The sequence below is a fragment of the Sciurus carolinensis genome, chromosome 11 (genome assembly GCF_902686445.1).
Source record: "Sciurus carolinensis chromosome 11, mSciCar1.2, whole genome shotgun sequence".
In the NCBI taxonomy this organism is placed as follows: domain Eukaryota; kingdom Metazoa; phylum Chordata; class Mammalia; order Rodentia; family Sciuridae; genus Sciurus; species Sciurus carolinensis.
The window spans coordinates 44,422,503-44,447,030 of record NC_062223.1 but is presented as its reverse complement, the minus strand read 5'-3'; the positions used below and the strand labels follow the sequence as shown (position 1 = coordinate 44,447,030).

Below are 24,528 nucleotides of genomic sequence, written 5' to 3'. Positions count from 1 at the left end.
TCCTACAATATGTTTTAGCACACTCAGTTATATCTGAGCATAATTCATGTGTATACATCCACACAGAACTTATTTTGTTGAAAGAATGAAAGCCTCTTAAAAACAATTATATTTTGAAGATCTTTTATAGCAATGCCCCATGGCTCTTGTTTTCAGTAGATAATTGTGGATTTATTAAAGGTCTACTGAATCTTAATTATTAAGTATAGCCAGAGAGCTAGGAGTACAAGATTTACTGTGCAGATCCCAAATCTGTGATAGAAAATGATGTGTTCCTTTATTCTGTTATATTATAGGGAGGAAATGGGGTGATCTTCCCATTGGTCTAATTTATTGAGTGCATGGCATTGATTTTTAACTTTAGTTGCTGTATGTTGAAACCACCCCGTGACTCCAAGGTGTTGACTTAATTGGTGTAGGGCGTAACCAGGACCAAATGATTATAATGTGCAGCCAAGCTTAAGAACCATTGTCTTAAGAGCTTTGCATGGTGGTAGATACTTGTGATCCAGAGTCCAGAGGCCAAGGCAAGATGAAAAGTTTGAGACCAGCCTCAGCAATGTAGTGAGACCCAGTCTCAAAATAAAACATATAAAAGGGACTTAATTCAGTGGTAAAGTGCCCCTGTATTCAATCCCTGGTACAAAACATTAAAAAACAAAACAAAACAAAAAAAACCCAAAACCCTAAACAACAACAACAAAACCTGTTACCTTAGAAGATAATGACAACCAGAAGTCTCAGTTAAGAAATCAACAACGTTTATTCTTCTTAACTAATATACATATGTATGTACTGAGGGCTCCTGGGAATCATCTTAATAGTAATGAAAATCCATTTGAGCATACCATTCTCCTTTAAAAGAAACTCCAGGTATCCTCAGGGAAATGGTGGCTTTTTGGACCTTAACAGGGGAAGAACAACATGAACCTAGACTATCTTATTATGCCAGAAAGCAAGGAAATAATCAGAGAATGTGGGAACATGTCAAAAGCATATAAAACTTTAAAGGAGTTTCAAGCAGTCAAACCTGGGAATAATTATTAATGGATTATAACCTACTGAATGAAACAGGAGTCTATTAATCTGTACTCATAAAGGTAAATAAATGAATAAAAAGTTTAATAAGGAGTGGATTAATTTCAAACTGAAACCCCACAAATAGTTAATTTCAAAGAGAAAAGGAAGAACTCAGTAGTGAATAAAACCAGCAGATACCATGTTAAGTGATCACAGTGAAAATTATTAGTGATGGAATGTATTTGTTACCTTTTCATCTCTGTGATAAAATACCTGAGAAAAACTGAAAGAAGGAAAGATTTATTTTGGCTCATAATTTCAGAGGTTCAGTTTCACAGTTGGCCAACTCTACTGCTGTGGGTCTGTGGTAAGGCAGAACATCATGCTGAAGAGGGCATGGTGGAGCAGAACTGTTCACTTTATAGTAGCTCAGAAGCAGAGGGACATAGGGGAGAGGAGAAGAGGGATAGAGGAAGGGGCAGGGGAAAAGATAGAGTTTCCAAGGGTATGATCTCAAGGACTCATACCCTTTAACTAGTAGGTTCTACCTATTACAGTTTCCATCGCCTCCCAATAGTCCATTCAGTCAGGACTACATCAATGACTACGTCAATGATGTTCCCCAAAGCCCTGCCCTTGAACATTGCTGCACTAGGAATCAAGCCTTCAACACATGAGACTATGGAGGGCATTCCAGATGATGGAACATATTAAAATTGTATGCCAAATGATACAGTATAATAAGAAAATAAATTTGTGATGTTTCTTTCACAGATTTATAGCCTGAATCTAATTATGAGGATACATTAAGTAAAACCACACTCAAGGACATTTCTCTAAGTAACAGGCCTGTAATATTTTTTGTCAAGGTCATGGAATCAAGGAAAGACTGAGGAAACGTTCCATATTGAAAAAAATCTCAAAGGGATATGAGAGCTAAATGTTAATGCTTGATTGATGCTGAGTTGGATCCTTTTGCTAAAAAGGACATTATTAGTATAATCAGTCAAGCTTGAATGGAGTCTGAGGCTTAGATGGTTAGAGATATATCAATTTTCATTTCCTGATGTTTATGATTATATATCAGATATGTAGGAAAGACAAAGCAACCAGTAATGTGACAAACTATTTTCAGGTGGTTTTGGGGGAAATATTTGTTTACCATTCTTGCAACTTCTTTATAATGTCAAGGTTGTTTTAAACTTAATTGCACACACTTGCACACATACATACGAACAAATCCAGAATAACTGCGATGTTTATGACTTCCTTTGCAATTATACAGCTGTACATGAGACTTCTCATGGTAAAGCCAAATGAAGTAACGACATAATTTATCTGGGAATGAAATTTCATGGAGTACATTATCCAACTAATCAAAGTTCTTTTTTTTTTTTTTTTCCCCCCGCGGTGCTGGGGATCGAACCCAGGGCTTTGTGCTTGCAAGGCAAGCACTCTACCGACCGAGCCATCTCCGCAGCCCTCAAAGGTCTTTAAGTAATACAATGCTTTTAATGTTTTTGTCTTATACTTTTCTACTTTTCAGAAGAGAATACATTGAACATGGTTTTGTGGATGACCAGTGACCCCAATTATTTGAACATTTATTACTACTGTGTTCTGAAGTAGTATTTAGGTCTAGATTCACTTTTAGCCTTTGGGCTTTTTGTTTTGTATCCTTTGTTCTTATGTCTCACTGTCAGGTGTTTGGTCACGTTAATGTCACAGTGCAAGTATTTAATAGTTTGCCAGTTTTCTTTCTTGTGTGTTATTTCTATTATTCTGTAGTCTGAAAAACAAGATCTATATTTTTCCCTTACTTTTAAAGTGTTATGATAACGAAGCTCTTTGTGTGTGTAAAGGATTCGTGAAGAGCTTTCATCATAGTGATTGATATACTCACAGTACCCTTTTCAGCTTAATTCAGGATTAAGTTTAGGCTTCCAAGAGTTCCAAAAGAGCAAAGTTACTGTAAGTGGAAGGTGATTCTTCTGCCATTTGATAACATTTCTTAGAATATCAGGTGAAATCAAATAATCTTAAATGAAAACCACCCTGATTGATTTTTTTTTTTTTTTCCTTTTCCTAGAGCTCCAGAGATAATATTGGGGTTGCCATTTTGTGAAGCCATAGACATGTGGTCATTGGGATGTGTGATTGCTGAATTATTCCTTGGATGGCCGCTCTATCCAGGAGCCTTGGAATATGATCAGGTAACAGAACTATCATAGCATCCTAGTAGAACTGGTGAAAGAATAATAATAGATAGAGGAGTGTGTGGACACAAGTATACAAATCATGTGAAAATTTTTGTCAACCGGCAAAACCTGTGATATTATAGAATTTAAGTTCAAGATCTTAACATTGGTTCTTGATTTTCAAAACTCTTTTGTAATGTTGAAGTAATATTTCTTAAAGAAGTTACAATCCACAGGTCCAAAACCAGTGTTTTAAAATTCTTGAGAGAATCTTTTATATCTCATTTTATACTGTGGTTGTATAAAGAGCTGGATTGTGCCCATTTAAATAATTGTGCTTTACTTTCATGACAAACTTTCGTTATACTTTTTATGTCTTCTTTATTGGGGAGAAAGTCAATTCTTATTTTAATGGGAAATGTGAGTCAAAATGAACAGTCATAATTTTTTGGGTAATATTATGTTGGATAATTGTAATTTTTATTTAGACGATATGGTATTTAACTTTTAAGCAAGAAAAATAGAACATTTTTAAAGCACATATGATACAATCATATAATATGTTGTTCCTTAATTCTGATTTCTAAGACTTGGTTTTCTATATCAAATGGAATATGAGAGGTAATTAATTTGAGTGACTTAAATGTTCCTGAGATGACTTTAAAAATCATTTCCCACCCTTTTTTTGTGTGGGGGGAGCAGTGCTGGGGATTGAACCCAGGGCCTTGTGCATGCTAGGCAAGCACTCTACCAACTGAGCTATATCCCTAGCCCTTAAATATCATTTACTCTTGATTAGTGTACTTGAATTAGATATGAGCATTGACTTTTATCATCTTCCAGTGACTTTCAACCTATGAATTTTCTCTTTTAGGTCAGATTTTCTATAGTCTCTGCCTTCGTTCCCTCCTCTATGTGTAGAAGACCTCTTAAAAGACTGTTTCTGTAAAATAATTTCCATATAGTCTCTCTTCTTTTAGCTTTTTACCCAGCTTCTAACTTTGATGCAGATGTTAGACTATTGCTAGTTCTGAAAGAGCGGGTAGTCTAATCAGAAAGTCCCATCATCCCTTGGAAGTGCTGAGGAACCAGTCAACTGCTACTTTTGGCTTTGTGGATTATTGTTCCTGGCATGCTTTTTACTCTGGAATGGGACACCATCTAGTGGCAATTTCAAGTTGATTTGCTATTATACTCTGGTTTTGGACTTCACACATCTATTCTTGGACAACTGATATTAGTACTTAAAAGGACCCCAGAGATAAAGGAGAAAAAACTGAGGTCGCACAAAATGAATTGACTCGTCAAGTCACAACGCTAGTTTTAAAGACAAAGTCATGACCAGAACCCAAGTTTTCTAAATTTTATTATTGATGGTTAAACAAAAGAAAGGAAAAGAAAACAACAACAACAATAACAACTTCCCCAAAACACAAAACAAAAAAAAAGCCCGGAACAGGTATTATCTGATGTAGATTAACAGTATTTTCAGCATGTATGTTACTTGCTTCTGAAGAGTTTGAAAAAAGTAATTTAGCATCATTAGTTGCATAGTTTTCAATTCAGTGTTTCAAAGAAAGTTATTTTCTAAAATATTAAATGTACATGAATAGTAGTGTAGGTTTAGGCTACTTGCTTTGGGTAGTCAGTCTTAGATTTCATTTTTTTTTTTTTTTTTAAACATTTTATGGTGCTGGGGATTGAACCCAAGGCTTTGTGCTTGACAAGTAAGCACTCTACCAACTGAGCCCCTCAGTCTTAGATTTTAATACTTCTTTTCAAGTATGATGTTTGCTCAGTAGGCCTTACTAAATGTTTAAGTTCAAGATAAGAGAACTTTCCTCTATTCTTAATTTTTTTTTTTGATTAAAGAACAACTTAAAAAATCCTAAATTGGTTTGGGATTCTCATGCTCTCTTGCATCCATGAAAATGTTTATAGGGGCAGGGAATATAGCTCTGTGGTAGAATGCCTGCTTAGTATGTGCAGGACACTAGGTTCAATTCCCAGTCAAAAATTTTTTTTTCACATTTCTATTTCTTTTTTGGTGGGGTGCTTGGGTTTGAACACAGGGCCTTGTGCATGCTAGTCAGGCCTTTACCACTGAGCTACACCCCCAACCCTTACATGAGTTATTTGAACTATTTAATGTATTTGATTTTCATTGACTTTCCCTGTTTCCTTAGATTTTGATTACCTAATTTAGGATGTATAGGAGCACCAGTGGTATATACCTTTCTCTGTTATCTGTTCCCTATTCTAGTAATCAGTTTCCTTGATATAAACTGGACCCTCAAAATATTGGTACTTTTAAAAAATTATGCTTATTATTTTTGCCATACAGTGGCAGTGCAGTGGGCAATAGTAATAATATTACTGATGATTACTGATGGAACTCTTCTATGTACCAGGAACTATTGTTAACACTTTACATGAATTTTTTTTTTTTTTTTTTTTTTTTTGAATTTTAAAACATTTGTTCTTTTTAAATATACATAACAGTAGAGTGTATTTTGACATAATATACATACGTGGAGTGTAACTTACTCTAAAATTAGGATCCCATTCTCATGATTGAATAAGATGTGGAGTTTCACGGGTGGTGTATTCATATATGAACATAGGAAAGTTATGTCTGATTCATTCTGCTGTCTTTCCTATTCTCATCCCCCCTGAATGAACTCATTTAATGCTCATAACAACTTTATGAGGTACATGCTATTACCTCTTTTACAGATGAGGAAATTAGGTTATGGGAAAGTTAAACAACTTGCCCAAGAATTGAACATAGACAGTCTGAATCCAGAAGCTATTACAGTGGATTACCTCCGTACTACCTCATGAGCTCCTAAAGCAATATGGGGGAAGGATTAACAGTAAAAACGTCTAACCAAACCCTGCTCTATTATATCCCCCTTCTGTGGTCCTGGTCCTCTGGAATTTAGTCCCACCCCACAGATACCAGTTTAGGACTTGAAGAGGGTTTCACAGGCTTTGTGTTAGTTTCTCAAATCCCTCAGCCTCCCTTTGTGTTCTATCCCCAGGTTTTCTTGGCAAGGAGCTGGTAGCCCATGGCTTTTTTTTTTTTTTTTTTTTTTTAGTTACTGGGATTGATTGAACCCAGGGTTACTCTACCACTGAACTATATCCTGAGCCCTGTTTAAATTTTTATTTTGAGACACAGTCGCAGTAAGTGTTCAGGCTGTCCTCAAACTTGTGATCCTCTTGCTTCAGCCTACTGAGTAGCTGGGATTCCAGGTGTGCACCACCCTTCTTGACATCTATCCCCCTTTTAAACCTCTCTTTATCTATAGTCCCAGTTGTGAGTGAAAGAACCGATATCAGAGGGCCTGTTGTGTACCAGGCACTGTTATGGGTGTTGGGGATATGTATGTAAACGAAGTCCCTCCCTGCTTTGGAACTTAGTTTCTAATGGAGAATTGGGTCAAAAAGTAGAAAGTAAATGTATGGCACAGCAGATGGTGAAAAGCATAGTGGGGACAAATATGTCCAGGAGCATGGGGCTACTGAGAAGGGCAGCTTGCTTTTGTTTATTGGCTTGGAGGGCCTTGTGAATAAGGTGACATTTGAGCCCATTGCTGAAGGAAGTGAGAAAACCATATGGACACCTGGGATAAGTATTCCAAACAGAACAATCAGGCTCTGAGGCTGAAGGTTTTTAGTGTACTCCCTAGGAGAGCTTGTCTATAACTGCTCCTTTTCCCCTACAGACACAACTACACATAGGCCAGGGACTCCAAACTCCCTTAGTAGTAATCCATCTGGTCTCTCAGACTAACTCCCTCTGGAATGTACTTCTTATTCTCTCTCCCCATCCAATCTGTCATTTCAGATCCCTTTATGTCTCCTTCAGCCTTATCTCTTTACTTAGACATTACTTTAAAAACCTAAGTTGTGACTTGGGAGTCTGAGGCAGGAGGATCATAAATTTGAGGCCAGCCCTGGGAAACTTACTGAGAGTCTGTCTCAAAATTTAAAAAAAAAAAAAAAAAAAAATTTTAAAAGTGCTGGGAATGTAGTTCAGTGGTAGAGACCCTAGTTTCAGTCCCCAAGTACTTAGCAGAGGGGAGTACTTGGCACAGGACAGTTGTCAGTTTCTTGCTTGAATTTCTCCAGTGATTTTCCATTATCACCTCCTGGAACAAAATTGAAACTTCTTAACTTGTTGATAAGACTTTTGCCTGCTAGTTCACTTTTATCTCTTTAACAATTTTTCCCTTAATGAACCTCTGTACTTCCAGGCTTTGAATGTTTATTCTCTCTCGATTTTCCATATTTATGTGTATTATAATTTTAGCATAGGATTTTGTGAAGGATCTTTGACTATAGTTATTTTAGGTATGCCTTGTCTGTCTTTGCATAAAGCATACACTTATTGTGGTACTTTAAACACTGTACTATAATTGTTTCCTTGTATATTTCCCACTAGACTATGAATTTATTGAGGGCCAAGATAATACCTTTTCATTCCTGACCCAACATCTAGCATAGTGACTGAGGTAAGTGTTCAGATAATGTCTATTGCATGAAAGAATAAACTGTGTTTTTTTTTTTAATTATTTTTCAGATTCGATATATTTCTCAGACTCAAGGTTTACCAGGAGAACAGTTGTTAAATGTGGGTACGAAATCCACAAGATTTTTTTGCAGAGAAACAGATATGTCTCATTCTGGTTGGAGATTAAAGGTAATTTGAAAAAAATAATATTTTGAAAAACAGTTTTCTAAATTGCCTCATTATGCACAAATAATCTCTTCTATGCCTATTTTTATTTTATTGCAGTCTATCCTTTTAAATTTTGCTTTTTAAAAAAATCCTTCTCTAAGAAGGAAGATCTTTCAGAATAATATAGCTCATTCTCTAGTCTGACAATATAATTAACTCATCTTCAATGTTTTTTTGTGTGTATGTATGTATGTATTTATTTTTGGTGTGGTATGGGGGATTTTTTTATTTATTTATTTTTTGAGACAAGTGTCACTAAGTTGCACAGGCTGGCCTTGAACTTGCTGTCTTTCTGCCTCAGCCTCCTGAGTTGCTGGGATTATAGGTGTGTGCTGCTGAGCCTGACTTTAATGATTTTTTTTTTTAACAATTATATGCATAATTACATTTGTGTTGTGTGCTTATCTTCTCTACTCAGTTCTATATTATTAAACTTTATAGGACAGGAACTGAATCTTACCACTTAGTGCTTATCCAAGTTTGCTAGTCTGGGGGGGTCATTAAATCCTCAATGATTAACTTTATAGTTAGCTTTTTTAAAGGAGTTGTTATACATGGAATATTTTTCTTTGCCTAAACCAAGGCATTCTTCTTTATTTACCTTTTTGTACTATTAAAAAATATGTTTTTGATTTTACTCTCTTGAAACTGCCACTTGCCTTAGGATACTTGATGTATTAGACTAAATGTGCCAGGATTAAATAAATAGAAATTTGCAAATGGTGGTTAATAATAATTTATTTTTCTCTTTGATATATGTAATAAGACACTGGAAGAACATGAGGCTGAGACAGGGATGAAGTCTAAAGAAGCCAGAAAGTACATATTCAACAGTCTGGATGATATAGCGCACGTGAGTATCACAGTCACATTTGTTAATCTTACAAGCTTAAGATGGGAGTCTTGAATGCCAAGGGTGCCAAAATATGTTACTCATTTTCTTTCTTTCTTTTTTTGGTACTGGGGAATTATGCTTTGCCACTGAGCCACATTCCCAGCCCTTTTTATTTTTTTATTTTGAGACAGAGTCTTGTTAAGTTGCTTACGGCCTTGCTAAATTGCCAAGACTGGCTTTGAACTTGCAATCGTCCCAGTGATTCTCCTGTTTCAGCTTCCTGAGCCCCTGGGATTACAGGAGTACACCACTGTCTCCAGCATGTTACTTGTTTTCTAAATAACTATAGAGTACTTACTGTATTTGTTTTTCAAATGAAATTGATTCTAAATTTTCAAACTTTCAGAGCTAAATTGCATTTGTCTTTATCAGTTTTAAAATTTACCTATCTTGTTACTTAGTAGAAAGTGTTTTCTTTAAAAGGAAAAATCCTAGAAAGCAGACTTGTTTTTCCTACGTTAGATATGGTTATTTGTTTATCCCCTGCTTTGAATCTTGTTTGGTACCTCGAAATACTTTAAAATTTGTTAATTTCAGTTGTTCTTATTTGTTTCAAAATCATTGTAGTTTCCTATTTTTCTGTATTTTTTAAAAAACTGTGATGTTTTAACATCCCCTATCTTCTATGACTTGTGTTTATTTGATGGCTTGAAATTTTGATTTTTTAGGTGAACACAGTGATGGATTTGGAAGGAAGTGATCTTTTGGCTGAGAAAGCGGATAGAAGAGAATTTGTTAGTCTGTTGAAGAAAATGTTGCTGATTGATGCAGACTTAAGAATTACTCCAGTTGAGACTCTGAACCATCCTTTTGTTAATATGAAACATCTTTTAGATTTCCCTCATAGCAACCAGTATGTCTGCTTATAATGTTTTATATTGGTTCTTGAAAAATAATATAGGTCTATAGAAAATCAATGTGTTAGAAAAATGATTTTCCTTTATTACATATATGTAAACTAAGTCAAAAAGAGCTAACTTGGCCAAGTTCACATATGCTTGTTAGTGGCAGAGTAGAGATAGAATACATTTGAATTGCAGTTCTATGTTTTTTTCTCCCAAAGTACCATACTGAAAATAAGAGCAAGTGGTTTTGGTTTTACATGACATGTTTACCTTAGCAACCTGTGATATGTGAAAGGAAATATTAATAGTTTCCTCTACCAAGACACATTTCAGTTTTTACAGATCTTAGATCCTGTGTTCTTTTGAGTCATACAAACTCCATTTTCCATTCCCTTCACACCTTTTGCTCTGCTGCATTCTAGAAGAAAAGTTTTTTGATAGATTTGTAGAGAATAATATATGTTCAAAACCTGAAGGTCTTATCAGTTTCTGTAGGCAAATCTTGCAAATTTTTTTGAGTCCTAGACCTCCTTTTTGTGGGAGGGGAATAAAGTAAATAACTTAAAACAGTTCATTTACTATTTTAAAATGACTTAACAAAGAAGGCATAGGAATAAACCACTATTCATTATTGTGAATTGTCCTTAAAACCGATTTTTTTTTGCGGTGCTGGGGATTGAACCCAGGTCCTTGTGCATGCGAGGCACTCTACCAACTGAGCTATATCCCCAGCCCCTGATATTCTTATGAAGCCCTATTACAGTACCCCCAAATACTTCTGCATGTAACCACATACTTGGTAACATTAATTTATTAGTGTGGAGAAACAGAAATTTTAGGAAAAACTATTTAGGATAAAGGTCAAACAATGTTATATGCTAATCATAGAATACACACCATGCTTTACTGTCTTAAAATGTTGCAGGTAATAATAATACTTTTCCTTGATTTCAAATTCATTTTTTTTCTTGTAGGATTTCCTCTTAAAATGAATATTGGAAATAGGTAGATTAAGTGCAAATCATAGAATTTTATTCTTTTCTAAATATTTTTTTATTTTGTTAATAATTTAAACTACTATAAGTACTTAATATATCTTTAATATTTTCTTTTGCAGTGTGAAGTCCTGTTTTCATATTATGGATATTTGTAAGTCCCACCCACATTCATGTGACCCAAATAATCACAACAAAACTCCACTTTTAAGACCAGTTGCTTCAAGTAGTACTGCTACTCTGACAGCAAATTTTACTAAAATTGGAACTTTAAGAAGTCAGGTAAGAACTTAGAGTAATTAATAATGTATACTCTTTTTTAAAATATATTTTTTAAGATGTCGATAAACCTTTATTGTATTCATTTATTTATTTGTGGTGCTGAGAATCAAACCCAGTGCCTCACACATGCTAGGCAAGTGCTCTATTACTGAGCCACAACCCCAGCCCAATAATATATTCTCTTAAGAAGTGTTTTTTTGCTTTTGAGGTAGACAAAAGTTTCATGTTGACATGTAAAGTTACCGTGCTGGGAGGACTTGGTATGACTTTTCTATTTAATCCAAATTTCAGGCTAACAATTAGAATGAATCTATTCAAACTCATTTTTTTACTTTACTCTTTCATTCTCTCCATATCTTTCACTTGCTCTTCAATGTCAAAAGTAGAGTTCAAAAAATCAGTTTTTAAACTTAATTCAGTTGGGTCAATTTGTTTTTGTTTTCATGTTCTGGGTCCATTTTTATTTTAGAATTGTGATTTTTAAGAAATGTGTGTGGATTCTCTCTGTATAGCGTGTGTAGCAGTTGAAACACTGCCCTGTGTGATGTGCCATACATTGTTGTTTCAGGCATTAACCACGTCTGCTCACTCTGTTGTGCACCATGGAATACCCCTGCAGGCGGGAACTGCACAGTTTGGTTGTGGTGATGCTTTTCAGCAGACGTTAATTATCTGTCCTCCAGCTATTCAAGGTATTCTTTCATTTAAATTGTACTTGCTAGGCATGGTAGTACATGCATTTAACCCCAGCAACTCAGTAAGCTGAGGAAGGAGGATTACAAGTTCAAGGCCAGCCTCAACACCTTAGTAAGACCCTATCTCAGAGTAAAAAAAATAAATAAAAAAGATTGGAGATGTAGCTCAGTGGTAGTATATCCCTGGGGTCAATCCTTAGTTACCAACCCCTCCCAACAATGTATTTTGAATTTAGGCATGCATTATTTTTTAAAAAGTTTAGTATCTGTTCATTAAATATATTAACTATTTTAGTGCTACCTTTTAATTTAATTTAAGCTGTTTAATAGCTTTTAGACCAATGACACTTATTTCATGATTGGAGCTCCTCTGCAGTCATTAGCAAAATGAATCATATGACAGATGTATTTCCTGTAGTGTTTACCATGATAAAATACCTTAATAGAAATAAAATAAGCTTTGGAAAGCTATGGATTTTCCTATACTGGGTATCACTGCTTTAGATGTTAAGGTAAATATACATTATCTCTCTGTCATTAATGAACATTAAAGTGACTGAAAGCTCAGTCTGTTAATATTTTAGTCAAAGGAGTTCTGTCCTAAAATGTTACATTCTTATTCTTTACCCATAGTTTAGGTAAAAGATAAATTATGATTAAATTGGATTATGTTCCCTTTAAAACCCTATAAAGATAGCAGACTACATGTTTAAGCTGATGGGTGGCAAATACCTTTGTAGAGATCATCAGTTCTCAAATTGGGAAATCTCTTAGTGTTTCTTATAGGGCAGTAGCAGCAAACCTTTCAACTGGAATAATCAGGATAAAATCTTACTTCCTAGATTCTTTCTTGCAATTTTGTTTTTGGTAGATTTTAATATCTATTTATATCTTAAAGCAAAAGATTGATTATAAAGGGACCTTATATGACTATGTTCAACTTGTGTTAATGCTGTGTAATGTAAATGAAAATGGTTGGTACTAAGTCAGAACGCTCTGTATATAATTCTTTTTCTGCTATTTATTGTTTTATCGTAGACAAGTATGTTTGCTTATTTCAGTCTTAGTAAAAGCAAACAGACTGAATAGATAATATCTTGATTTCTATCTCCGAAATTTTTGACTTTGAAGGTTATTTGAATTTTTAAATTTAATTTAAGCATTTGAGCACTTCTGAGGAATTTTGGTGTCTCTCATATGACCTAACAAAGCACCAAGAACATGTTTGTTGACTCGATTGTGTTAACATGTGAAAACAGGTCAAATCTTTAGCTACTGTTCTACTTGGTAGCTTTCCTCTCAGCTCTTTAATTTGCATGCACGTCTTGCTTAACAACAGAAATACACTCTAAGAAATGTGTTATTAGGTGATGATAAGAGTGTCCTTAACAGAAACTAAGATGGCTACCATGTCACTAGGCAATATAATCTTAAAGGAACACATTGCATATGTGGTCTTTCATTGACCTACATGTCAATTTGAGTTGTGTGATCATATGAGCTTTTCATGTAAGGTCTTAGTTAGGAGGTTGTAGCCCTGAAAGCATTTTTTAAAATGACAAATGGTTAATTCTCAAGATGAGATTGGGATCTAGTGGTGGCCTTGAGTATCTGTGGCAGTGACCAAAGGCTCATCTCTGGTAATAAAAATGCCTACATTATCAAGTCATTAGCACTCTGAAAAGATGCTGTTGTGTTTTTCTCCAGCCATTTTACCATAAGAATTTCAAATATATAGAAAATGAAAAAAATAATGTCTTATATTTTAGATTCAACAAGCATTAATATTTTACTATATTCACATAATCTATATATGTACATATATCATTTGAAAGTGAGTGTAGTAGACATTATGGTTTTTCACTTAGGTAAGTTTATAATCTATGTTAGCAAGTAGGTTCTTTGGTTCTGGTAACCTCTCCCAAGTACCAGAGTCAGTTTGAGGTTCACCCACCTACACGATGGTATATTCTGTGAAGATTTGGAGTAGCAGTTTTTTTTTTCTTCAGAGCTTATCTTTTATGTATAGCAAAAAGAGACTTATCAAATACATTTCTAAACAGGATTGAGCAACAGTCTTAAAACATTTCAATGAGATTAGACCACTCCTTTATCTCTTTATATGACTTGTAATTGATAAAGAAGTTAGTAACTCTTCTGTACTTGTGGTAGCAAGTGTGTGAGTGGTTTATAATGTATTTGCCTTAGAAGCGAACAGTTTCCCTTAAATCAGTCTCAGCATCACTGTAGAAAATCTCAGTATTGGATTTCATATCCTTCCTTCTCATGATGATGTGTCAGTTCATCTATAAGAAACATTTTGAAGTAATTACTGTGCAGTTGTAGGGCAGTAATTTTGATACTATCCTAGTTTGTGTTTTAAAGTAAGTTTTATGCCTATCTCTTTCACTTAAATTTTTTATTTTACATTAGGGTCATGGTGTATAGGTAATTTATTTATACTATAAATATAATATGTAGATACTTGTACATAGATTCTGTAAGACTGTGCTTATTTAAAAAAATACTTCAGTATATAAGACGTACCAAACCTTTATTTAACAAATCTGAGTATAAGCTATATGTATTAAACAAGCATTTAAAATTATTTAGTAACCTAAAAAGTTAGCCATTCCTCCTTTCTGGATGAAACCTACCATTTTAGAGTGAAATTCATTCCAGCAAAATTCTTCTCTGTTGTACTAAAACAATCTTCGTAAGCTTTTAATGCCCCACTTTAATCATTAAAGCAGATCTACCAAAGATTAAGTTTAAGCTAATTTAATAACTGTCTAAAAAGTTGAGATTGTAACCCATTGCTATTGAATTTGACCAAAAATTAAATCTCATGAAGAGAGACGGTATAAGGGAATTCTTTTCACTTATAGCATTGTTAATAGAGAGTACTTAAGGGCAATTTGATTTTTGTTTGAGTTTGAGAGTTTTGTTCTTGTCAAAGTAAATTCTGCTGTTTTATTTTTTCTCTTGAAATTATAGATTACCCTGGTATAATTTCACTGCTTATGTGTGCTTATATTTCATTTCTTAGAGAATTTGCTCATCACAACATACTTTTTGGAAGGGGCAAGATCAGTTAGGGAAAAAAAATTCTCTTTTGTAAAACTTAATTCATACCTAGCTGTTTAGGAGCACAGAAAGTAAAATACGTTGGCAGTAAGATTAAAGTCACTGTGAAGAAAATCAACAGAACAGTATTAACATTCTCCTTAGGATTAGCACTCATATTTGTGCAATAAAAATTTTAAGATTGTTTTTCAGTAGGAAAAGAAAACAATTGTATTCTTTCTTTTATGACTGGAGGGATGAGGAAAGACACCCAACATCCCTTTATCCAAAAACTGACAATATTTTATAGCCACGCACTATATACTTCAGTCATTGAAGGGCTGCATATTTGACAGTGGTTCCTTAAGGTCATGTTTTCTGGGGCTGGGGAATGTAGCTCAGTGGTAGAGTGCTTACCAAGCAATCATGAGGCCCTGGGTTTGGTCCCCAGTACTGGGGTGGTGAATGGGGGTTGAGGAGGAGATTGCATTGCCAGAGGATTTGATAGTCATCTTCATTTGTATTTATATAACTATGCTGTTCACACAATTGAGTAAGATTGCCTAACGACACATTTCTTGCAAGGTATCCCATATTGGAAGTGACTGCTACAATAGTCTGGAATTATTATATAGTGAATTTAGTCTAATTAATTGTTTTCTGACCCTGGTTAATATCCCTAGAATCTTGTTAGTTAAAGCTCTACGTTGGGGTATCATACTTCTACTTTCTTGTCTCAAAGTAAGTTTTATAAGACAATATTTAGAAGGCACTTTGCAATACATTGAACAGAAATACTAACATTAATGGGATTAACATTGCCGGCAAGCCTACTTTTAATTTTTCAAGTGGATAATTAGGTAAATGTATTTGTTAAATGTAAACATATTGGTTCTCAAGTTCCAGCAAAACTCTACTGGAGCGCTTGTCCTTTAAGCCATATTGGGCAAAGCTTTGTTATGTTATCAAATTAGGCAGAATAGGTTATTTTCTGCTTTTCCTTCATGTATATGCTGTTCAGAAATTAGGAAATCCCTGAATTCCATCCCCTTCACAAACTATTGTGTCCATTGAAGTGTGAAATGCACTGTATTACCCTTTTGGTGCCAAGTGTGTCAGATCCTGCCATAGCTGCATAGTTTAAAGTTTGTATGAAAAGAACCTACCAAGGTTGTCAGGATGTTAAGTACCTTCAACTTTCCTGGGCCTTTATTACAGTGGGAGAACTGTCTGGGGAAAAAAAAAAAAAAAAAAAAAAAAACTACAATAGCAAACTTCAAAAGGAAATGGAAATTTCAAGAAAAATAAATTACTCAGCTTTGTGTAGCATTTGTAAAACAAAGAGTAGCTTTATAACAGTTTTTGGACTGATGTGCCACAAAGTATACAGAAAGTACATTTCTTTGCTAGAGTGATGAAAGTTTTACATAGGAAATGGTTTTATAGTCCCAGACTTACTTCTTTACATTTAGAATAATTTTATAAATTAAATCAGAGGAGACATTTTTTCTCTTACTGAATTCTGTGTCACAGGTATTCCTGCAGCACATGGTAAACCCACCAGTTATTCAATAAGGGTGGACAATACAGTTCCACTTGTAACTCAGGCCCCAGCTGTGCAGCCACTACAGATCCGACCAGGAGTTCTCTCTCAGGTTGGTCATAATTCATTGTATTTTTGCATGTGAGCTATCCTTCTTACACGTAAATAGAAACTGATCTATTTGTTTTATTATTGGCCTATGCTGTTGGGTCACTTTCAATCCTTTTTGTAGGTTATTGCCTTTAACTTTTATAAATGTTATTTGTGACTTTAATACATTTTGAGTTTGAGATGTATCATCTGTAACTCAGTGGTTTTGTTTGGTGGTTCTGTTTTGACGTAGCAGACGTGGTCTGGTAGAACACAGCAGATGCTGGTACCTGCCTGGCAGCAGGTAACACCCATGGCTCCTGCTACCACTACACTAACTTCTGAGGGTGTGGCTGCTTCACAAAGGCTTGGAGACTGGGGGTAAGTTCAAAATAAAGGTACTCCATTGTGAATAGTCTGCAAAATAGATTTCTGTAAACTGGAGATTCAATTTTTTCGAACTTTCTCTCTAGGAAAATGATTTCACACAGCAATCATTACAACTCAGTGATGCCACAGCCTCTTCTAACCAATCAGATAACTTTATCAGCCCCTCAGCCAATTAGTGTGGGCATTGCACACGTTGTCTGGCCTCAGCCTGCCACTACCAAGAAAAATAAATTGTGTCAGAACAGGTTGGTATTTGTACTTCAATTTTCCTCTGCATTTTGAGATTTAGTCTTTAAAATGAATTTTGCATGTACACTAAAGGGTCACTCTGTTATATTCAAAATGACCTCTTTGATAGCCTTGTTACAAACACTAAGCGAGCTCCCTTCTCAATTTCTCAGAGGTATTTTGGTAAAACTAATGGAATGGGAGCCAGGAAGAGAGGAAATAAATGCTTTCTGTTGGTAAGATTGTCTTTATTGCCCTTTTGATTTATTATCTACCTATAATGTAGTAATTGTAGACATTCAAATATAACATTTACCCAATATGGCCACTAAATGTATGTAAATGCGATCTGTACACTAGTATTTTTAGAGATATTTTATATTTCACAAAAACTCGTGATATCTTAGTGTGTTATGTACACAAACTTGAATAAATGAAGGTTTGCATTGTTCAGTTTAACAGGATATCTTAGAGAAATGTCATTTCCTATTTTGACTTTGGAAATTACAAATTATTCCTTTGGTTGCAGGAGTAATTCATTGCAGAATACCAGTATCCCACATTCAACATTTATTTCTCCAAAGATAATAAATGGAAAAGATGTTGAGGAAGTAAGTTGCGTAGAAACACAGGACAATCATAACTCAGAAGCAGAGGCAAGAGATTGCTGTGAAGCGTCTGTCAGACAGGACTCTGATTCATCAGTTTCAGAAAAGCAGCGGCAAACCATCATCATCGCTGACTCCCCGAGTCCTGCAGTGAGTGTGATCACTATCAGCAGTGACACTGATGAGGAAGAGACTTCGCCAAGACATTCACTCAGAGAGTAAGTGCCCAGCGCAGCATCCTTAAAGAATGATGGTGGCGCCCCCTGGAGTGCCGAAAAACCTCTGTGATTTAGTCCTTGTTAAGTGTCCTTTGGAATAAAACCTTCAAATGAGATAATCAGGTTCTAGGCCAGGGAATGTGCTACATCATATTTGGCATGATTACTATGGTATTTCTAAGCTTTAAAGTTTGGTTCATATAGTTCATTCTTAACTTTTCCCATCCTTACATTAAAAATGTAAATTTTGGTTACTTCAAGAGTATCTTCTCATTTTTTACCCATATTTTCCCCTTTCCTCTTTCACTAGATGTAAAGGTAATCTAGATTGTGAAGCTTGCCAGAGCACTTTGAATATTGATCGGATGTGTTCATTAAGTAGTCCTGATAGTACTCTGAGCACCAGCTCCTCAGGGCAGTCCAGCCCATCCCCTTGCAAGAGACCGAACAGGTAAAAGAATTTCAATAATAGTATGTAATAAATATTAAATCTACTAAAAAGTTGATAATTTCTTTTGTTGTTATGTAAGTTAAAAGCATCCATCAATTTACCACAGTGAATTTTCTCTTGAACATGATTTTTTAATTAGATCATTTTTTTGTGGATTTGGGTTTTTAGTAGTCATTTTTTCATCATTATCAAACAACTCCAAATGAAAAATTGAATTCCTATAAAATGATTTTTAATAGTATGCTAATTTTAAGTCCTTTGGGTATAAACCAAGGAGTGGGATAACTGGGTCAAAAGGTGAGTATGAAAAATGGTGGAATGAGACAGACATCATTACCCTATGTACATGTATGATTATACAAATGGAATGAATCTACATCATGTACAACCATAGAAACGAAATGATGTACCCCATTTTGTACAATGAATCAAAATGCAGTCTATAAAAAATAAATAATTTTAAAAAATCATGTTTTTGAAAGGATTAAAAAAATAAGGGCCACCTTCTCAACTTGAGCTCCAGAGATTACTGTTGTGATAAATTCCAAATAAAACTTCTAACAAAATGAAAAAGGACATTTTGCATAATGGATTACTGACTGGCCCGCTATAGAGCAGCACTGTGATTTTTTTTTTTCTATCATTGATGATGTGTTTGCATGGTTTTGTCTGTATTTCCTTTCTTAGCCTTCCTGTTCTCTGGGGACACATACTGCCACTAAGACAGTAAACTTCTCATAACCAGCATGATCTACTAACATCTTAAGAGATAAGCCACAAGAACTTTGATGAAATACATTTGATTTCAGCTTGTAGAAATTTTTTTTATTGACAATACTTTAAAAAGTTTTAAGAGTTCATTTTGTACATTTTGTCTTCTCTTTTTGCTTAGTCAGGAAACATGGCTTTAAATACTTATAGACAAAGCTCCGTGGAAGTTGCAAAGTTTTTTTAATACAGTCTCTTCTTGTAAATTACTTAAAGTGAATTGGAAGTTGGTTTGTTCATACTTATACATTAATATACACACATAAAATGTGCATAAATCTATAAATATGCATATAAGATGAAAATTAAAATATACATATAAAAACAGATGCTTGAGATTGTTAAGTATGAAATGAGTGATTAAAATAGATACTAATGTAGAAATTCCAAACAGTGAGATCTTGTCAGGACCTGAGAACAATCAGCAGGAGAGGAGAAATTTGAGACTCTGGCTAGGCCTGCAGAGAGATTAGGAAGACTTTCAGAAAGGCACATTTCTGGGGCTGGGGATATAACTCAGTTGGTAGAGTGCTTGCCTTGCAAGCATGAGGCCCTGGGTTCAATCCCCAGCACCAAAAAAAAAAAAAAAAAAAGAAAGAAAGAAAGGCACACTTCTGAAATATCCAAGTCACATGCTTGTGCATTTGTACTTTTCATTTAAATTACCCAGAACAGTACTTTTGTCTAGATGAAATCATGTAGAACTTATAAAGGAGAATTTTATGAAGTACTACTAAGGATCAAGTAGGAAGAAAAAAGAGAAAAAGTTACAAAAGGACATTCCTGAAGCAGGATGGAATTAGGTTTAGTAATTGAATAAAGAATGAATTTGAGGGTCTTGAATTCTGTGAAAACATGATGTGTTGGTAAAGGAGAAATGAATAATTATGTAAAATAACTGAGTAAGTTCACTGGAGCCTGGATATTACTCAGTATCAGATTTAATGTTAAAAATGCTATTCATAAAACTGCTTTCTTGTAGTATGTCAGATGAAGAACAAGAAAGTGGTTGCGATACTGTTGATGGCTCTCCAACGTCAGACTCTTCAGGGCATGACAGTCCATTTGCAGAGAGCAGTTTTGTGGAGGACACTCATCAAAACACAGATCTGGTAACTTCTGCTGACACAGAAAACAAGCCAGCTGTCTGTACTGTTGTGGTGCCACCAATGGCAATAGAAAATGGATTAAATGCCGATGAGCATATGGCAAATACAGGTAAACTGAGTCCTCCTGTCTCTCTTATCATCCTTTAAAAGCTCTTAATTTGTTAGGATCATCAGAAAATAAGATTGCCAAAAGTCATCTCTGTATTTCTACCTTGACCTTTCCCTGTGTATTATACAGAAGAAATCTCTTCTGATATTGGCCAATGCTCAGAAACCATAAGCTCCCTTATTTAATATATATATATATAAATTTTTTTTTTTTTTTGATACTGGGGATTAAACTCAAGGGTGCTCTACTACTTTCCCAGTCCTTTTTATTTTTTGATACAGGATCGCACTGTTTGCTGAGGCTGGCTTTGAATTTGTTTCCTGCCTGCCTCAGCCTCCTGAGTTGCCGAGGTTATAGTCATGTGCCGCCACACCCCAGCTCTCTTTTCTTTTTATTTAATTTTAAGATTCTTCAGGCACTATTGTGTAAATACATAAAGACTTTTCTAATTTTTATTAGGGGAGGAAAATCACCAACTCTAATACTTTGTTTGTTGCCAGATTCTACCTGCCAGCCATTAATAAAAGGACGATCTGCCCCTGGAAAATTAAACCAGCCTTCCACAGTGGGTAATCGTCAGCAAAAATTGACATCAGCATTCCAGCAGCAGCATTTGAACTTTAGCCAAGTAAGTTTATATGTGAATTCGTAAAGGTGTTTACAGCCCCCACTGCTTAGAGGAACAAGAGCTCAGAAACTGTAAGCAGTCTTAATACATTTCCCCCCTTTCATTATCCAAGTGACTAAAGTGTAGCCTGCCTACCAGGATAATTAACAGATTTATCCATAGAATTTATATTCCTCTTTTAATAGGGTAATTTCTCAGACAATTTGGGGAGGTAGGTGGGGAATGCTGGGAATTGAACATACTAGACAAGCTTTCTACCACTGAACTATATCTGTAGCCCTCTTAGACAATTTTTTAGTATTTGTTGTCTCAGATCCTTTAAATCAGAACATATGCACATAGATAGATTCATGGCTGTATTTCTTACATGTTAGTAGAGATGATCATCTGACCTTTGGGGATATTCCCATCTCTTGGACACTGTGCTCGGCATTGTGTTTCAGTTGGGAAGAGAAAAACAATCAGATATTGGGAGTTAGCCTGGGTTCAAATATTAGTTTTGCCACATACTATGTATATATTACCTTGTCCAGGTCTCTTGAGCAAGTCTGGACCACAGTTAACAGGAATTAATATTTATATCATGGGATTGTTCTGGAACTTAATAAAATGTTAGCTTTATATATAGTAAGTACTCCAGTGATAGCTGTTAGTAGTGCTAGGGACAGTAACTAGTAGCTTAGGGGTGAGATTAATGCTGTAATAATATATGGTAATAAATATTACAGTGCACGTGTGTGTATCTCAATTGGTTTTTTTCTTTTGTCTGCTCATCTTAATGCAAGCTAACGTTCTGAGAGATCTACCATGAGTTATTTTAGTCACAGTTCCTTCTTTCTTTCCTTTGATCTTATAAAGTGTTTTTTTGAAGCTTTTGTTTTTTTGAATATTTCCTTTTTTTAGTCGTAGATGGACACGATACCTTTATTTTATTTTTATGTGGTGCTGAAGATTGAACCAAGTGCCTCACATGTGCTAGGCAAGTTCTCTACCACTTAGCCACAACTCCAGACCCTAAAATGTTATTAATAATTTTTTTTTCTTTGTGGTTAGGTTCAGCACTTTGGATCTGGGCATCAAGAGTGGAATGGAAATTTTGGGCATCGAAGACAGCAAGCTTATATCCCTACTAGTGTTACCAGTAATCCATTCACTCTTTCTCACGGAAGTCCTAACCATACAGCAGTACATGCCCACCTGGCTGGAAATACGCACCTTGGAGGACAGCCTACTCTGCTTCCATACCCATCATCAGCTACCCTCAGTAGTGCTGCACCAGTGGCCCACCTCTTAGCCTCTCCATGTACCTCAAGACCTATGTTACAGCATCCAACTTACAATATTTCCCATCCCAGTGGCATAGTTCACCAAGTCCCAGTGGGCATAAATCCCCGTCTGTTACCATCCCCAACCATTCATCAGACTCAATACAAACCAATCTTCCCACCACATTCTTACATTGCAGCATCACCTGCATATACTGGATTTCCATTGAGTCCAACAAAACTCAGCCAGTATCCATATATGTGAAAAAAACAAAAACAGTATATTGAGGAAGCTCAATGATACAAACATATGATTAAAAATAAAAACATGGTATTTAATAAAAATTAGCCATGGCACAAGAAAATTATTTTTGAATCATGTAGACTTGGGTGCAATTTAAACAACTTTGAGCTTTAAAAATCTCACTTTTAATGTGTTTTGCACATTTGGTATAACTTGTCTTTGGTCATGTTATCTTCTTATGTAGTAACTCTAGACAGGTGACTTATGGGAGCAGAAGTCCAGTTTTGCTCCTGCTATTTTTTATAAAATTGCCTTCTAACTAGTGCAAGACACGTCCACATTTGGGAAGCCATTCTGTGTACAGACTTAGAGCAACAGATGCACATATGTCAGAATTACAGCATACAAGTGAATTGTATTATCTGTGTCTTAGTGTATAAATGTTGGGTCACTTAACCTGAGAAATTGAACTATTGTTCTTTACATTTGCATGTGTCTTTTGCATGGGCAAAATGTTGCCTAGACTTTGCTCTTAATGTTGTTCTAATAATCTCAGCTGCATTGTAAACCGTTCCCACACATAGTGCCTTAAATATTTGAGGTTGTTAATGTTATTACCTATCTATAAATGTTGAGGACTGCAGCACTTAAAATTCAGACCTACTCTTTAGTTTTCTTTCGATAGAGTAATGTTCATTTTTGGTTTTGTGTGGTATGATTTCAGATAGTAGCTGTTTTTTTCCTTATTAAGAGGGCAGCATGTTTGCTATAGCTGAATTCTGCTGTCTGATTTTTCAGAATGATCTAGCTTCAAGAAAAGCAAGCAGTTAGTAGTGCTTAAGAAAAATTGATACAGTACCTAATGGATAGTTGATAACTGTCACAGCACAGCATTTTATATACTGTTAAGTGAAACTGCAATACAATCTAAGTTTATTTTGGAAGTGTTTGCTGTATAATTGGACTTAATAAAATGTTTAGAGGTGCAGTAGGCATGACATTGAGTAGATAATGAAAGAAAATGCAAAATGCTCATTGATTCATGACGTGGTTTCATCTTAGCTTGGGCAAACCATGCAGTATTTAATAAATAGTAGCAGAATATTTACTATTGAAGCTTGAAAAGATGTGAGTTCTTTGTGTGCAATTTTTCATTTATGCATGTGAGAGGGTTTTTGTTTTTTTGGTTATTTTTTATAGTATTTTTACATTGTAGTACTTGTTTTGCTTGTTGGTGGTGTTGCTTATTTAATACATTCCGTCAGGGACAGAAATTACATGCTTTTTTTCCTAGGAAGTGTGTCTTGGGTTCCCTCCCCCCTTTTTTCCCCTTGGTGGTGATGGTGGTGATGTTTAAATGAAGTTGCTTTTACAGCACCAAAGACTTAATCATCCATTTCCTATATAAAAGGTAGCTACTTTTTGCATAGACCTCAAGTATATTGTAGTGTAGAGGTGGAATTTAAGGAAAGGTATTAAACTGAGGCTGTGTTTTAGCTTACAGACAAGTAATAAATTGTATCATTTATCTTGAATGTATCATAGATAAGCTGCTATATAACGATTGCCACTTCAGATAGCTGTGAAATTAGGTGATTAACTAGTTGTTATTTAGCCTTCTAATTTCTGTATAAGTCTAATTACATGAAATAGAAGTTGGGGTTTTGATTTTTTACTTTGCTTTTCTGTTTGAAGTGTCATTGTAACTACTGTATTGTAAATGATGGAAAATAATTGCATATGTTATTTTGGGGTGTGTTATTTGCATCAGTATTTTATCTCTATTAATGTTTGTGCTCATCACTGCATATAAAAAACTTGGATGTATCAATGTAACTTAATTTTTTATTTTCATACTGGCATTGTAGACACTTGAGAAAGCTGTATCTTGCAGGCTTGACTTAACTTTTTTTCCTTAAAAATCTGGAACATAATCTTAAAGCATTTACTGGAATAAACAGTACGAAGCATTTGAGTATAAAACTCCAAATGTTTTGGATTTACAGCGTTTCTTTAATAAATGAATTGCATACCACTAGTACAGCTTTAGGACAGCGTTGGTGATAAGCTAATAATGGATCAACTTTTCTTTACTCCATTAATACAAGCAGTGTTTTATTTAATAATCATCAAT

At 34.9% G+C, this 24,528-nt stretch overlaps 1 protein-coding gene across 6 annotated transcripts in view; it reads left to right on the top strand.

The window, feature by feature from the left end:
• The window catches only part of Hipk3 (homeodomain interacting protein kinase 3), a 97,812-nt gene extending 73,380 nt beyond the window's left edge, over positions 1 to 24,432 (top strand). For 3 of the 6 annotated variants that reach the window (XM_047516190.1, XM_047516192.1, XM_047516194.1), the window contains exons 3-17: positions 3,110 to 3,233; positions 7,807 to 7,926; positions 8,732 to 8,818; positions 9,529 to 9,713; positions 10,823 to 10,982; positions 11,551 to 11,674; positions 16,277 to 16,398; positions 16,630 to 16,757; positions 16,850 to 17,011; positions 17,168 to 17,230; positions 17,524 to 17,820; positions 18,131 to 18,271; positions 20,022 to 20,257; positions 20,758 to 20,885; positions 21,939 to 24,432. In XM_047516190.1, coding sequence (XP_047372146.1) covers positions 3,110 to 3,233; positions 7,807 to 7,926; positions 8,732 to 8,818; positions 9,529 to 9,713; positions 10,823 to 10,982; positions 11,551 to 11,674; positions 16,277 to 16,398; positions 16,630 to 16,757; positions 16,850 to 17,011; positions 17,168 to 17,230; positions 17,524 to 17,820; positions 18,131 to 18,271; positions 20,022 to 20,257; positions 20,758 to 20,885; positions 21,939 to 22,415 — 2,554 coding nt within the window. In that variant the 3' untranslated portion in view covers positions 22,416 to 24,432. The remainder of the gene's footprint in view (positions 1 to 3,109; positions 3,234 to 7,806; positions 7,927 to 8,731; positions 8,819 to 9,528; positions 9,714 to 10,822; positions 10,983 to 11,550; positions 11,675 to 16,276; positions 16,399 to 16,629; positions 16,758 to 16,849; positions 17,012 to 17,167; positions 17,231 to 17,523; positions 17,821 to 18,130; positions 18,272 to 20,021; positions 20,258 to 20,757; positions 20,886 to 21,938) is intronic. The other 3 variants (XM_047516191.1, XM_047516195.1, XM_047516196.1) reach the window with 3 other exon arrangements.
• Positions 24,433 to 24,528: the final 96 nt, after the last annotated feature.